This window comes from Galdieria sulphuraria (assembly GCF_000341285.1).
Source record: "Galdieria sulphuraria unplaced genomic scaffold scaf_10, whole genome shotgun sequence".
NCBI classification, from domain to species: Eukaryota; Rhodophyta; class Bangiophyceae; order Galdieriales; family Galdieriaceae; genus Galdieria; species Galdieria sulphuraria.
Genome location: NW_005178465.1, coordinates 196549 through 209776, shown reverse-complemented (window position 1 = coordinate 209776; position 13228 = coordinate 196549). Strand labels below are relative to the sequence as shown.

Below are 13228 nucleotides of genomic sequence, written 5' to 3'. Positions count from 1 at the left end.
AGTAAATAAAGGGACAAAGACACTATGAACAACAAAAGAATAGCTACAAAGCCTATAAAAAGTCGTCTTCTAAACATCTAACTAATATATCACTTGTTTCTAAATTCCGTATGCAGTCTCTACCTCCTCAAGAACAGAAGAACAAATGACAGAAATTTTGAATTTCGAAGAACTGCGGCAGTTTAAGAAGCAACATAACACTCATTTCGACGGTAGACATGTTTTACGTTCTTTACTAGATCGACTTTTTTTGATGGATATAAGAAATGATAAACATAGCATTTGATATATAGCGCAACACTTCATTGTCCCTTTGAACTTTTATAAAAACTTTGACAATATCAAACTAGTTCGTGCTCTTCCATCCATTTGGATGAGCTTTGCTTCGTTCTCTATTGCAAAAGGTCTCGTCAGTTTTTCTAAATGTGGTGAGTGAATACAAGATTTTCTGCATAGTACAGTGATAGACACACGTCATCTTGGCCATGATACAGTCTCGCTTGAACGAGGTGTTGAAAAATTAGCTTTTCAAATGAACTTTTAGAAGAAAAATCGAGAAGCGAAGAAAATATTGTACACCGCCGTAAATAAGGTTTCTACTTTCCTACAGCTACAAAATATTATCAGAGACAACATAAACTCTGTACCAGGCTGTTCCTGAACTTTAAATGAATAATTGAGCAGAAAATAGCGTTCCTCGAGAGTGAAAAAGAATCACACTATCTACTACTACTTTCTATTTTTCAAAACTCTGATATACTTGCCTAGATGTACAAAAAATCTGTAGACTAGTATGTCCAGAAACTTGTCTATTACAAAGTTCTTGGCATGTTCATAATTATATCTATTTTAGGGGATCAAAATTTCTGGAAAGATTGGAGATTTGTTTCGGCACCCTCAGGATCGTTTCGGATATTTCTACGTTCTGCCTTCCCCTTTGAATTGTTGTTGTACGATCTTCGTCGTCCCGTAAGAAGAAGGGTTTGTAAGAAGAGTTGTAGACAAGTGAGCCACAAAAATAATTCCTGCTTCAATATGAGTGGTTTTTCAATGGAACTCCTGAGTAATGAAACTGTTAGAGAGTGGTTAATGTGTAGGAGTGAACCCACTCTCTCTTCCAGTATTGTTGAAACAGCTTTTCCCTTGAGAGCTTATTTGCAGTTCGACTCTTTTTCTGTAACCTCTGACTTCTTGGTGAAGCCTTTAGGGGTTGTGAATGGCATTTTACTGGGCTATGTACGTATTCTTATATCGTACTTTGGAAGCGTAACTCTGAAAATTTGTAAAAGGTGTTGGGAGACCCCTATTCCTTTGCTCTTTCCCAAAACTGGGGACCAATGGTACACCCAGCAAGTAGAAGATTTGTGCTTAACCTGGAGACGCAAGAATTTCTGGAGGTATTTTTTTGAATTGTTGATTTGGTTTTCTGTCACTCTGACTTTCTTTAAAGTTTCACTGGTATTTACATAACAATACACTTCTTGCAAATTGGATGAAGGTAAGAAATAAGTAGGCCAACCGTCATAGCTTCTCATGGCAATTTTCAGTTTCCAACAGGAAAACATCGACTTCGATATTTCGTCTTGTATGAAGCTCCTCCTCCTGGGAAGATCCCTTATAAACTTCTTTCCAGTGTAGAGCTAGTCCTTCAAAGAACCGAAAGTGGAAAACAACAACCGCTTTCTGCCTCGGACGATCTCTTTACTCTGCTGCCTCCTGTGGAACAAAGTCTTCAAAGTATTCCTTCAGCTTTGGAGTTTGCTACCTTATTGCTTGGAACGTTTTCTGGGACGTTTCGTTGGACGCAGTATAATCCAGAAAACTTAACAGTTACCGAAGATGAATTATATGCTTACTCTGTCACTGTTTGCACGAGAACCCATGCAGAAGATCTTCGTTTTCGAGAGCTCCGTCGATTGTGTTATCCTAGCTTACAAATGGATAAAGCTGTATTAGATCCTTATGATAAGAAGAGATGTTTGGATTCGAATGAGAACACTGTGAATTCTCCCTTGCTGTGCAATTCTTTTCAAGCAAAGCCAACTCATGTGACTAGTTTTGTCAATGGAAACGTTGTACCCTCGTTTAACAGTGTCATTTCAACAGATCTCAATTCTAGTGGAAACGGACAAAGTAGTCCATCAGCATCGGAGAATTGTCAACCAAGAAGACCTTTGCTCTCTACGGAAAGTGTCAGCGACGAATATCGAAGTACCTACAAGAGGGGAAGATCAGTTATGGAGAATTCGGGTTTGCTTTGGACGCATTCTTGGAATTTTGCCCCTCAGGAATATTTTGAGTCATATTCATCGAACACAAGTTCAACGGATAACTTTTACTCGGAAGACAAAGGTGATATGGAGAGTTTTGAAGCTTACGATGGTTGTGACTGTTTTTATGGAAATGATTTTTTCGATGTTGTTAAGGGTCAGGTATGGGATTACACGTGGTTCTGCTTTATGCCACTTTAAAAACCTTTTTAGGTTTCTGAGTATCTTCATGACTCATCAAATTGGACAGAGTTTTCAAGTATCTCGTCAGTAGCTTCAGATTTTTACATGAGACGGACACTTAGTGGCATTAATCTATCAGAGTATTTGTCAAGTGAAAATGAGATTCTGACAAATGTTGAGCTTCCTTCTTTCGGCTCTGCCTGGGACTCAGCAGTTGATAGTCTGCCTCATGACACAGAGAATGATATTGCTACAGTATTTCTGACTGATGGGGATTGGAATTTTGCATCTGAGGCATAGGCTCAATCTGCAGTTGAAACTATTTGGGCAGTTTGACATTTTATGTCTCAAAGTGTTAATTACTCATATAAACGAAAACGAGTGAATTGTATACAAAGCGCTAAAGTTGTTTCAAAAATATGGCGATCACTGTGATATTATCCTTACTGCCTTTCTCAATTGCCTCGGTTACGAGACGTTTCGTTACCAAATCTCCCTTTGACACGGTCTTTCTCATAATATGAGTTACATCTTCTGGACTTAGTACATCCCACAATCCATCTGTTGCTAAAATAATCCAATCATAGAAAATCCAATCGGCCTTATCTATTCTAGTCAATTCGGGTTCACTCGTTAAAAATTGCTTCAAATGAGAGTCTCCAAAAGCTCTCGTTAAGGACACTTGGCCTTCAATTCTGTAAAAAGTCTCGTTAGAAATTGTAATTGGAATCACTGTGCCACCTTTTAGCTCTATTCGAGTTTTTTCATCATCACATAAATGGATTGAATGTTGTCTATTCAATATAAAAGGAGCAACAGAACTGCTTCCCAAAACTGCTAGACTGTCTCCAGCATTTGCAACAAATAATACGCCATTCGGAGCAAAATATAATACCAGAGCTGTGCTTCCAGTTGCATATGACTTTTGTGATACAATAAATCTATCATCAAGTTGCTGAAATGTACATTTCAAGGCATCCTCGGGAGTAACTCCTTTGTCAAGAAAAGAAGAAAGAGTATCTGCAAAATATTGTTTCAAAAACTAAAGATTAACAACATAGAAACCATAGAAGTCAACCAAAACTTACTTGTGCACATTCATCTCCGCCATGACCATCAAAAACTGCCAAAAGATGTTCCCCAGATGAACGGAACGGACTCAAAATACAATATCTATCTTCCATTCTATCTTCTCCTCGAAGTCCCGGAACAGCACAAACACCAATGGAAGAATAAGAATAGCAACTTTCACAAAACTTTAAGTTCGACTCCAATAGAACGGTTGATTTGTTTTTATCGGTTCGCTCAGATGAATTCGTCTCTATTATCTCTCCGTCTTCTGGAGTCCTGTATACCATACAAGAACTATCTAAACGCCCTACAATATCTTTTAGGTTGAATAACAGTTTTGATGCACATGGTCGTTCACTAGGATCTGCAGACCAACATCGTTGTATCAACTCGCGCAACTCAAAAGGAATTTCGACTGATGATGCAAGCACAGGTCTTAGGCCTTCAACTACTATGGCTCTTTTCAACTTGGATTCATTGAATCTTGTCTCTAATATTGTTTGAACTTGAGGGATTTCCATTCTTCTATCCACATAAGGTATCACACCAGTTAATATCTCATTCATTACTACTCCCAGTGAATACACATCACAGGCAGAAGAATGTCGCTTATTCTCTAATATCTCTGGAGCTAAATAAATAAGAGTCCCTACTTGATGTTTAAGACGTCCAGCTGAAGGTCTATACTCCGAAGCCAAAGATAACAACTCCACGTCATTCTTTCTTTCCTCCATCAACAAGTCCAAATCTGAAATAAAAACATTTAAGTTTGTGTCAAGTAAAACATTCTCTGACTTGATATCCCGATGTACAAGGTTTTTCGAGTGTAAATAAACAACCGCTTCTACCAACTGTATGATTATTTGCAACTTTTCTGTAAGAGCCAACCAAACATTTTGTTCATGAATAAACTCAAATAACGTCCCTCTTTGCATATATGGAGAAACTGTGCAATAGTTGGGAGCCTCGTTACACGCTGCAACGAGTGGCAAAACACGAGGGTGACACAGTTGCCTTCTCACGCTAACTTCCCACTCAAACCTCCTTAAAGACTCCAAGGAACGAATACGCGGCTTCCTTATGGCAACTTCTTGACCGTCCAAACTGCCAAGAAATACTGTTGCGCTGCTCCCTTGTGCTAAATGTCTTTTAAAAGTTAGGTCAGTTGACTTTATCCATCGCATGATTCTGGAAGTTCTAAAATTGCAATTAGAAAAATTTTGTTTTGGAATTGATTTACTACGACGACTTTTCAGAACTGGTTGTAGTCCAAGGATATATTGGTTCATAGTATTTCAACGTATATCAAAAGTTCCGAATGTGAGTTTGTCGCATGGTTTGAAAACTTGAAGTGTTCAGTATAGGTGTGGCAATCCTCGAGTAATTTTTAAATTTTTTTCTTCAGGAAGAGAATTATTAAAGAATATGAAAGTTACCAAGCTATTAGAACTGAAGAGTTTGGCAGCCAGACATCAACAAACGTTTGCACCGTTCTTAATAAGCAGAAGGCAACAAGCTACCCCTTTTCGGCAAAACTATCAGTTGTTTCCGAAACTTGTTCACGCATCTTTTGTGTTATATGTAGTCTCAAAGGTTTAGGGAAACAGAATACTTGAGTTGAAAATACTTGTTGAAATTCCCCCTTTCAAAGTTTGTTCGTTGAAAGTTCTTCTCTATCTGTGACACAAGCCACTTATTCAAGAGAGTTATCAGAGATATCGTGACAAGGAGCTGCCAAGACGTTGGTGTATCTTAATGGAGACATGTTTACTTGTCAGTTTTCTTTTCCAATTTTAACTTCAAAGCGTAATTGCTCTGCTGTAACCAGTGGCCTTTGTGAAATTACACAACAGTCATGTATCTGACTTTTCAGCAGGAATTACTTATGTATGAGTTATTCCAGGTAACTAGATGTTAGTCCTTACGAAAAGAATCCTGAAGACTTCCAGAGTTCTTCAGTTGAAAAGTTGTACAAAGAATTTCTCGAAATCCCGCCATAACGCTTTCAGGAAACTATTTATATTTTCTCTTGTGGATAAATACGTTGCACAAGAAAGGCTTGTTAGAGTACTTGAGGAAGATTGAGTCGGTTACTCTTCCAACGGGGACCACTAAGCATTCTTCTGGGAAAGAATGATACGAGACTTTCGTCAATGATCCCGAGCTTAAGTTGGTTTTTTTAATAAAGTGACAACTGTTGTACATAATATGTTTCTCAAACCTTTTAAGACATAGAAAAGAGCCACTTCATGTCATTCTCGTTAGTCGTTTGGAAAGGCGACGAGAATATCGTTCCTTGTTGCACTAGCCTCCAATTTCGGTCGTATCACTTATTCTTAGTGTGCGCTTCTTGGGAATAGACTACTTTGTTCATTCGAGAGAGAAGAAGCATACTATCGATGAAAAGGTGTATCTCTCGAGGAGAACAAGAACTTGGCTTTCAGCCAGATCCAACTAACTTGAGAACCTGAACAGTTTCCATGAATCGTGTTACTTGTCGTTTGTCTTTGTTAAATGAAGCAATCGATGACTATAGAGAAAGACAACTTTGAAGGAAATCACTTTGGATTTAGACTTGCACTCCACATAAAGAGAATTGAATATTTCATCTCTTCGGTGTTTATATCTTTCTTAGCATTCCTACCAATTCTTCTTCTTTGTCCATTGCCTTTTGGGACATTTTGATCAAAAGGACAGAGTCCGTGTTATTTGTAGCAATGTTTTTTATAAGTAGTTTATTTCACTGGAAGAGAAGAGAAGAGTCTTCTTGTGTCACACTGGCAAAAGACACTCGTTCATACAATACGTGCTTTGTAGTTTTGAGGTTTACTAAGAAAAATTGTCTTTCACAAACAAATACAGTTCGACCAACGTTTAGAACTTCCTTCAAAGCTTTTCTTCGTGAGACGTTGAAGTGTCAGAATACCGACAAAAATTCTCGCCAGTTTTTGGTAGAAACAAGCTTTGAGCAGTTTTCTTCGTTAGCAAAAGAAGCAAATCTGGTTCCAGTGTTCACTAGGTTGTTCTCAGATCATCTAACTCCAGTTAGTGCGTTTCGTTGCTTTATAAGCGAACAAGAAACACAAGTTCCTTGTTTTTTATTGGAATCTGTCACAGGTGGTGAGAACGTGGGTCGATTTTCCTTTTTAGGACTCCAGCCCAGGTTTCTCTTTTTAGCAAAACAGCACGAAATACAATATATAGAATATTCCTCTTCAGGAACCTCAAAAAGAACCGTAGTAGATGAGAGACGTTATAGTGCAGAGGATCCAACTTTGGAGTTGAGGAAGATTGCACAAAAGATATCGACAGCTTCCGATGAGCAACTGCCTTTGGAAAGTGCTTTGAGTGGTGGTTGGGTCGGTTATTTTTCATATGATACGATGAGGTATACTTCTCCCAAAAAACTTCCCTTCTCTTCTGCTCCTAAAGATGATCGAAATTTGCCAGATATCTGTATGGGTCAATATCGAGAAGTGATTGCCTTCGATAACGTGAACAAATTAGTATACGTTGTTGTGTGGGAAGATTGGAAGGAACATAAGAGTTTAAGAGATGCATATGAGAACGCAGTATCTAATCTACAACGTTTATCCGAAACAATATCCAATGGTATCTTACGTTCTCCCCTCTCAAGTGCAGTGATGGACATCAACACAAGATTACGTGGACCAAAGAATTCCGTTTCTAATATGAGCAAAGAATACTTCTTAGAAAGTATCGATAAGATTCATAAGCATATTTTGGATGGAAACTCATTTCAGACTGTATTTAGTCAGCGTTTTAGAAGAAAGACTGAGGCACATCCATTTTCTATCTATCGAGCACTTCGTGTCGTGAATCCTTCGCCTTATATGATTTATATGCAGTGTCCAAGGTAGGAATAGAACAATTGCTTTTGAAATGTTCTGATGAAAGAAATTTGAATTAGTTGCATTCTCGTTGCATCATCACCGGAGATATTATGCAAAGTGACGAATAGAATGATGATCAACAGACCACTCGCTGGAACACGTCATAGAGGAGTTACAGAAGACGAAGATGCAGAATTGGAAAAAGAATTACTTGGAGATGAAAAGGATTGTGCTGAACATGTGATGTTAGTTGACTTGGGTCGCAATGATGTAGGAAAAGTTTGCAAGTATGGAACTGTAAAAGTTCCAAAGTTGATGGAAATAGAAAAATATAGTCATGTTATGCATATTAGTAGTACAGTAACTGGAATTTTATGTGATGAATATGCTTCTTGGGATGCTTTGCAATCTGCACTTCCTGCTGGAACAGTTAGTGGTGCTCCAAAGGTGCGTTCCATGCAAATTATTGATTCGTTAGAACCAACTATGAGAGGTCCTTATGGTGGTGGAATTGGTTATATAACTTTTCAAGATAATATGAATATGGCATTGGCTTTGCGCACGATAGTCATACCTTTTCAGAGTTCAAGAGGTCCTGACGAGGAAGGACTGTGGACTGTGGATATTCAAGCTGGTGCTGGCATAGTAGCCGACTCAGTTCCTGAGCTTGAATATCAAGAGACTGAAAATAAGGCTGCAGCTCTAGAAGTAGCTGTAGATGTCGCTGAAAGATTATTTTCGTCACATTTCAAACCTAAACTTTCCAGTAACGAGATAGCATTTCACGCATGAAATAAAAATTGTTAGAAATTAGTTTTCAGCAAGCGTGTTGTTGTCAAGTTCTTTATTTTCTGAAAATACTATTGCTTTACAAGAAGCTCTTCACGATGTGTCTTTGAAGCAGACAACTAACAAAAGATCACATGTATCATGAGGATAACAAACAATAATATGTTAATTGGATTGATTGTCACTTTCTTCCTCAGGAACGTACTTGAAAGATTGCTTCTGTACTTCCGAAAACAGTTGGTTATATCTTTCGACAGCCGAAAATATATCTGCACTGAATCTGTCAGCAACGGCTTGAGTTTCGACTTTCAGCCCTGGAACTAGTGGACTTTTTACAGAATTATCTTCATAAGTACAATAATAATACCAATATTCAGGGCTCCTTTTGGGTCTTGTGTCTGAAATATTCTTTACCGGGGAGGCTTGGTGTACCATTTCTTCAGAACCAAAATAGTTATATAAAGAACCACAATCAAATGCTCTAGATAGTTCCGAACCAAGCCTCTTTGAAAAACACTGAGAGTGAACCATAGAAACTCCCAACTGAGAAACCGTGTCTGCTGTCCCATATTCCTCGGACTGAATAAAGCTGTTACTCTCGTATGGATTCCAAGAGCTGTCTTTTTGTTCGTCCAGAGCTTCCAAAAAGTTTCTCTCCACAGTTTCAAGGGTTGTCGCTTCATATCTGCTTCGAGGAAAGAACAGCTTCCAAGAACTTTGGAGCGCTAGACCAGCTCTACTTGTTTGGCCTTCCATATTCTGAAAGCTGAGTGATTGGGTACTATAGTCTTCTACCTTGCTTCCATTTTTGTAAAGCTTCTTACCACTACTATGTATGGCTCTCTTGAAAAAGAACCCGCTACGAACTGCCAAACTACTGTGCATTTTAATGCGTATAATTGGCTGACAATCCTCGGGGCTTCCATTGCATAGTAACTTATTCTTCATTGTTGAAGATATGCGTTTCTCGAAAGAACAACAGAGTGACTATCTCATCAAAACTTGGAAATATAGGCATATTGATCAGTCGTACTTTATTATTTGTTAAATTTTCTTCACAATTTGAACGACATCTTCGTCTTGTAATATGTGATCCTTACCTACTTTTTGAGGATTGAACTTCACACTGCTTCCCCAAACAAGGGCATACTTAAACTCCTTCATAATGCTCTTATGCAATTTATTACAAAATACCTCAACCGTGCAGTGTTTCTTATCATTACGTAAAATAACAGGAGCTTCAAAGTCTGCAGGTTCTCCTTTTGGCTTTGTATATACTCGAATCAAGTTGAGTTTCTCCCACATCATCTCAAGTAGACCATCCAAGTTCCATTCCAAGTCTCCAGATATAAGAACAGAGTTTGGTAACTTATCCCACAACTCTAACTCTTCTTCAGAAATACAATCGACCTTATTTATTACATAAATTGCAGGTATATACTTTCGGTTGCCTTCGATAACGTCAATCAAATCATCTGCTGTTGCATCCTCTCGTAAGGAGATATCCTTTTACGCAATAAGAAAGATCCCACAGCGCTTACCAAAACCTTACCGCATTGTGTATTCGATATTCTGAACATATTGCTTTGACGGTTTCACTGTCTAAGTTTGTAGTCTGTACGGCTGACGTGAGACTAATTCCTCCCTTGTCTCGTTTCCGAAAAGTTATTTCCGGTGGTCTCTTGTTAAGACGAATGCCAAAGCCTTCCAACTCGTGCTCAATAAGTCTTTTAACTGTTGCTGGCTTCGTGGCATCTAAAACTATAAGAATCAAACCACAAGATCTTGCTACTGCAATAACTTGTCTTCCTCTTCCCTTGCCGTCCTTTGCTCCTTCTATAATTCCAGGTAGATCAAGCAGTTGAAGTTTTGCACCCTTATGATAAATGACCCCAGGTATACAGGTCAAGGTAGTAAACTCATACGCAGCAACCTCAGACTCTGTATTTGTGAGTTTATTGAGCAACGTAGATTTCCCTACAGAAGGGAATCCTAGAAATAAGCGTAAATAAGAAAAACGGGTAATCAAAACTCTACTACATACCTACGAGACCTATTCTAGCGTCACCCGTTTTGGTCACATCGAATCCTTCTCCTCCTCCCCCACCACCCTAAACAATCTACAAAACTGACAACTATTTTGACAGAAACTTGCAACCTACCTTGGGTGGGGTCAACAACTCTCGACGAAGCTTTGCTAGTTTAGCTTTCAAAAGTCCCTAAGCGCCAAAAAAGTAAGTATCCAAGGAAAACTCACGCCAGTTTCATACAGACCAAGTGACCCATTGTAGCCTTGTTCTTCTGAGTTCTAGCGATTTCTGCTTCTACTTCTTCGACTATTCAATGAGTGGGTTCAGTTACAGTTCCAGAGGTATTCATCCAATCAACTTACTCTTTGCGAGAACAGTAGACATATCGTACTCGTTTGCAACAGTTTTAGAAGCTACTGGAAACAGTGAGACAAAGAAACACTTCCGAAAGGGCTGTAATCGTCGTTCAAGAAAATGCTCAAATTTTCAAGCTGAATTGCTTTTCATTCGTTGAAAAAATGTTACTCATTGTTGTTATGATTACTCTTATCATTCCTCTGCTATAAATGAGAATTATCCCACATTACATACTAACGTTGTTTTCAGTTATTTACTACCACAACAAACGAATGACATGCATCTCATTGTCATAAGGAAACTAATTGAGTACCTTTGTGACACACTAAGCAAACGCCAGAGCCTGAATTCGAAGTAAACCGACGAAGAAAAACAGAACAGTGTTTCGATTTGGACCTATTTAGATTTGAATTACAAGACCTGGCGACAATAAAGAATATGATGATCTTATAAGAACTGCAACTAAACACTTGACTTCATATCTTTTAAGTGACTTGAAACACAATTGAACGTCTAAAAAATGCTAAGATGTTCTTTTAATCAAAAAGTTGCTTGCAAACTCATTTAAAAAAACGAAAATCCAAAAGTTGCTAGCTCATCATTTTTTCTGAGACTCCTCATGTTTGTCAGCAATACTAAGTGAACCTCACAATAAGGAATTGGAGGACTCATAAACAAAAATTAAAATGAACTCAAAAATTTGACTCGACCTCTTGTAAACTAATTTCATTCAAGTCCACTTCCACCAAAATACGAAGAAACTTCTAGAGGAATATAAGTGGTTCTGTTGCCTTTGCTTCACCAAAATACGAAGTTCAACAAAGACAGAAAATAATTTCACATAAGAATAACGAAATCAACAACCCTGTAACAATCAAGGTTATTCAGAAAACTAGACAATCTACCTAGTTGAATTTGGAAAGTTTCCCCCAAAAGTCGGAAGAGTTTCAACGGTGTTCAGTTTGAGGGCGTACTTAAATATATCTGCTTATTTTACCAAGTGAAAATATTTACTTCACAGAACATTCTCCCTATTCTTTAGAGGACGTTCCCAAAGTATTGAGTTGTTGCACCCCTAAATTTTCTGTTCACTTTTGTAGATACGACCTTCGCTTCACGCAATGAGAGTACAATCAAACCTAAGGTCTAAATAAGTAAACAGTTGCTTCCCTACATATGCTACTGCTTGTTCCATACGCTGTCCAATCAACATGCGCAACCCTCGGACATCTGTCACACAGCAACAGCAATCGTATCAAAAATTTTTTGAAGCAGTTTCCAAACGGTCGTCAAGTTTTCAATGAAACCCTCGTGTTCTCGGAAGCTTGTTTTTGTCATAGTTTTCACGTCTACATACTTCTACGGATTTCAATTTCTTATGGAATTTACTATGAAATTTACTCCGACCTGAGTTCTGTTTGAACTCAAATCAGTAGCCTGTTTTGGAATGTCTTTTGCTTCAAGCCTCTTCTGTTTCTTCCTAATAGCAAGTGCTGTTCAATTTTAGGGGAGATTTTTCTGAAACCTTAGACGTTTTCGTAGAAACTCGGACGTTTCAGTTTTTAAGTAGTCAAAACTGAATCGGTTGTGTATTTTTCAGATTTTTCTTTATCGCTGCACCTGCTTGTCTTATTCTAGTCTTGCCTGTTGTGTTTCTAGAAAGGAGTGAGTGATCTCACGACTGTCAAGATTCACTGTTCAACAGTTTTATTTGAACAGCATACCTTTCCTTCTTCAGAGAACTAGATTCTTAAGCCGATCAGACAGAAAACTTAAGTTATTATTGAAGGAACGAAGTGAAAGCTTAGAAAGGATTCAGTCATATGACTTGTCTAGACCGAGACAGTTGAGTTTTTATAGTTTCTCTTCAAAGAAGCAATATGCCTACTTTCAAACAACTTTCGTTTTCGCTTAATAACTTAGCACGTTACTCATATGACATTTGGCTACAGAGTAAAGAATAGATGCTCGCAGAGGGACAGTAAGACAGTTATCCTTGGAAAATTGCTTCAGATTGAAAAAGGAGACTCTCTTGTATAGAAAATAATCGAACAAAAGTGATAAGAACAAACTTTATTATATAATACTTTTGCTCATGAGATTTTTTTGAATGTCAAAACGTTCGGTGCCACACCATATTTTTGAAATTCTTGTTTCGAAATAACAATTCCTGCAACTCTTGTTGGACCAGGCCAACCGGGCACGTCATCAAAAGAAATAAGTGCACCAGGCAATAGGAACTTTGACCAATTTTCGAAGTCTTGAAGCACTGCTTCATATTCATGGTCACCATCTATATAGAGAAAAGCAATAGGAGCATTCCAAGACTTGACTGCTTCCGTTGAAGACATACGATGAATAATGACTTGCTCATCTAGTTCGTATCTCTTCAAGTTATCTTGAAAAGTTCGAAACAACCATTCTCGATCATCTCCATGAGCTGCGAAAATATCTCTGTGATCTTGTTGATTTGCGGTACCATTAAAAGTGTCGATACAATGAAGCTTCTGTTAGGTTTGCAGTGTTTCAGTGCTGTCGAAATAAAGCATGAACTTTTTCCTTGCCAGCTTCCAATTTCGACGAAAGCACCATGAGGAATGTCATACTCACAAACCGCTTTCATGAAGTGTCTGCCACTTTCTGGGAAAAACCACCCTTCAACATCACTGAAGCT

The 13228-nt window shown here is 38.2% G+C and overlaps 8 protein-coding genes across 8 annotated transcripts in view; 4 read left to right on the top strand and 4 right to left on the bottom strand.

Moving 5' to 3' along the window:
• Positions 1-872, top strand: part of Gasu_16660 (uncharacterized protein) — a 1145-nt gene extending 273 nt beyond the window's left edge. Inside the window, exon 2 of the mRNA XM_005707636.1 lies at positions 117-872. Coding sequence (XP_005707693.1) covers positions 117-286 — 170 coding nt within the window. The 3' untranslated portion in view covers positions 287-872. The remainder of the gene's footprint in view (positions 1-116) is intronic.
• A 65-nt stretch (positions 873-937) lies between these two features.
• Gasu_16650 (uncharacterized protein) lies at positions 938-2852 on the top strand. The gene is made up of 5 exons (XM_005707635.1): positions 938-1236; positions 1290-1397; positions 1451-1498; positions 1548-2432; positions 2484-2852. Exons 1-5 carry the CDS (start codon positions 1051-1053, stop codon positions 2751-2753), a joined length of 1497 nt encoding a protein of 498 aa, XP_005707692.1. The 5' UTR covers positions 938-1050; the 3' UTR covers positions 2754-2852.
• Positions 2853-2856: 4 nt separating this feature from the next.
• Gasu_16640 (protein kinase / protein phosphatase 2C) lies at positions 2857-4717 on the bottom strand. Its single transcript, XM_005707634.1, has 3 exons — positions 3542-4717; positions 2926-3495; positions 2857-2882 (listed from the first exon to the last, which is right to left on the bottom strand). Exons 1-3 carry the CDS (start codon positions 4706-4708, stop codon positions 2880-2882), a joined length of 1740 nt encoding a protein of 579 aa, XP_005707691.1. The 5' UTR covers positions 4709-4717; the 3' UTR covers positions 2857-2879.
• Positions 4718-4727: 10 nt separating this feature from the next.
• Gasu_16630 (uncharacterized protein) lies at positions 4728-5832 on the top strand. Its single transcript, XM_005707633.1, has 2 exons — positions 4728-4860; positions 4934-5832. The coding sequence occupies exons 1-2, from the start codon at positions 4858-4860 to the stop codon at positions 5138-5140; spliced, it is 210 nt and encodes a 69-aa protein (XP_005707690.1). The 5' UTR covers positions 4728-4857; the 3' UTR covers positions 5141-5832.
• A 345-nt stretch (positions 5833-6177) lies between these two features.
• Positions 6178-8202, top strand: Gasu_16620 (anthranilate synthase component I). The gene is made up of 2 exons (XM_005707632.1): positions 6178-7401; positions 7456-8202. The coding sequence occupies exons 1-2, from the start codon at positions 6242-6244 to the stop codon at positions 8168-8170; spliced, it is 1875 nt and encodes a 624-aa protein (XP_005707689.1). The 5' UTR covers positions 6178-6241; the 3' UTR covers positions 8171-8202.
• Positions 8203-8206: 4 nt separating this feature from the next.
• Positions 8207-9087, bottom strand: Gasu_16610 (uncharacterized protein). Its single transcript, XM_005707631.1, has one exon. The coding sequence runs from the start codon at positions 9050-9052 to the stop codon at positions 8333-8335; it is 720 nt and encodes a 239-aa protein (XP_005707688.1). The 5' UTR covers positions 9053-9087; the 3' UTR covers positions 8207-8332.
• Positions 9088-9095: 8 nt separating this feature from the next.
• Gasu_16600 (GTP-binding protein, putative) lies at positions 9096-10697 on the bottom strand. Its single transcript, XM_005707630.1, has 6 exons — positions 10560-10697; positions 10442-10503; positions 10330-10386; positions 10212-10278; positions 9720-10159; positions 9096-9673 (listed from the first exon to the last, which is right to left on the bottom strand). The coding sequence occupies exons 1-6, from the start codon at positions 10579-10581 to the stop codon at positions 9212-9214; spliced, it is 1110 nt and encodes a 369-aa protein (XP_005707687.1). The 5' UTR covers positions 10582-10697; the 3' UTR covers positions 9096-9211.
• A 1449-nt stretch (positions 10698-12146) lies between these two features.
• On the bottom strand, positions 12147-13207 carry Gasu_16590 (glycosyl transferase family 2). The gene is made up of 2 exons (XM_005707629.1): positions 13169-13207; positions 12147-13061 (listed from the first exon to the last, which is right to left on the bottom strand). The coding sequence occupies exons 1-2, from the start codon at positions 13175-13177 to the stop codon at positions 12648-12650; spliced, it is 423 nt and encodes a 140-aa protein (XP_005707686.1). The 5' UTR covers positions 13178-13207; the 3' UTR covers positions 12147-12647.
• Positions 13208-13228: the final 21 nt, after the last annotated feature.

Excerpts from the sequence above, each read along its gene's own strand:
- Gasu_16610 (XM_005707631.1), bottom strand. The coding sequence starts at position 9,052 with ATGCACAGTAGTTTGGCAGTTCGTAGCGGGTTCTTTTTCAAGAGAGCC.
- Gasu_16650 (XM_005707635.1), top strand. The coding sequence starts at position 1,051 with ATGGAACTCCTGAGTAATGAAACTGTTAGAGAGTGGTTAATGTGTAGG. Across the intron at positions 1,499-1,547 it reads TTCTTGCAAATTGGATGAAG|TTTCCAACAGGAAAACATCG; the intron begins GTAAGAAATAAG and ends GGCAATTTTCAG. Across the intron at positions 2,433-2,483 it reads TCGATGTTGTTAAGGGTCAG|GTTTCTGAGTATCTTCATGA; the intron begins GTATGGGATTAC and ends AAACCTTTTTAG.
- Gasu_16620 (XM_005707632.1), top strand. The coding sequence starts at position 6,242 with ATGTTTTTTATAAGTAGTTTATTTCACTGGAAGAGAAGAGAAGAGTCT. Across the intron at positions 7,402-7,455 it reads ATTTATATGCAGTGTCCAAG|TTGCATTCTCGTTGCATCAT; the intron begins GTAGGAATAGAA and ends AATTTGAATTAG.
- Gasu_16640 (XM_005707634.1), bottom strand. The coding sequence starts at position 4,708 with ATGCGATGGATAAAGTCAACTGACCTAACTTTTAAAAGACATTTAGCA. Across the intron at positions 3,496-3,541 it reads GCGGAGATGAATGTGCACAA|TTTTTGAAACAATATTTTGC; the intron begins GTAAGTTTTGGT and ends GTTAATCTTTAG.
- Gasu_16600 (XM_005707630.1), bottom strand. The coding sequence starts at position 10,581 with ATGTCTACTGTTCTCGCAAAGA. Across the intron at positions 10,387-10,441 it reads AGGCTACAATGGGTCACTTG|GGACTTTTGAAAGCTAAACT; the intron begins GTCTGTATGAAA and ends TTTGGCGCTTAG. Across the intron at positions 10,160-10,211 it reads CGCTAGAATAGGTCTCGTAG|GATTCCCTTCTGTAGGGAAA; the intron begins GTATGTAGTAGA and ends GCTTATTTCTAG.